At 47.7% G+C, this 587-nt stretch overlaps 1 protein-coding gene across 1 annotated transcript; it reads left to right on the top strand.

Annotated features, from left to right (window-relative positions):
• Positions 1-8: 8 nt before the first annotated feature.
• LOC106820529 (glutamine--tRNA ligase-like) lies at positions 9-485 on the top strand (the record flags this gene model as incomplete). Its single annotated transcript, XM_014825038.1, has 1 exon — positions 9-485. A coding segment is annotated over one exon (477 nt), but the record flags the coding sequence as incomplete, so codon positions are not given.
• Between the last annotated feature and the right edge of the window lie 102 nt (positions 486-587).

The following is a 587-nucleotide window of genomic DNA, read 5'->3' as shown; positions in this document are numbered from 1 at the left end:
CCATCGAGCAAGATGTGGAATGGTTAGGTTTTGAATGGAGCGGTTTATTTCACGCCTCGGATTATTTTCAGCAACTCTACGACTTTGCTGTTGAACTCATCAAAAAAGACAAAGCCTACGTCTGCTCACTCAGCGTCGAAGAGATGCGCGAATACCGTGGCACCCTGACCGAAGCAGGAAAAGAGAGCCCTTACCGCAACCGCAGCATCGAAGAAAACCTCGAACTGTTCGAGAAGATGCGCTCTGGTGAATTCGAAGACGGCGCACACCTGTTACGCGCCAAGATCGATATGTCTTCATCCAACATTAACATGCGCGACCCAGCACTCTATCGCATTAAACGCGCACATCACCAACGCACAGGTGACGAATGGGTCATCTACCCAATGTACGATTTCACCCACTGTTTATCCGATGCAATGGAAAACATCACTCACTCAATTTGCACGCTGGAATTCGAAGATCATCGCCCACTCTACGATTGGGTATTAGATGAACTGCAAACACCTAGCCACCCACAACAAATAGAGTTCGCCCGTCTACAGTTAAAATACACTATCACCAGCAAACGCAAACTCAACCAGTTA

This window comes from Priapulus caudatus, unplaced genomic scaffold (genome assembly GCF_000485595.1).
Source record: "Priapulus caudatus unplaced genomic scaffold, Priapulus_caudatus-5.0.1 Scaffold19290, whole genome shotgun sequence".
NCBI lineage: Eukaryota > Metazoa > Priapulida > Priapulimorpha > Priapulimorphida > Priapulidae > Priapulus > Priapulus caudatus.
This window is presented reverse-complemented; position numbering and strand designations above follow the sequence as displayed.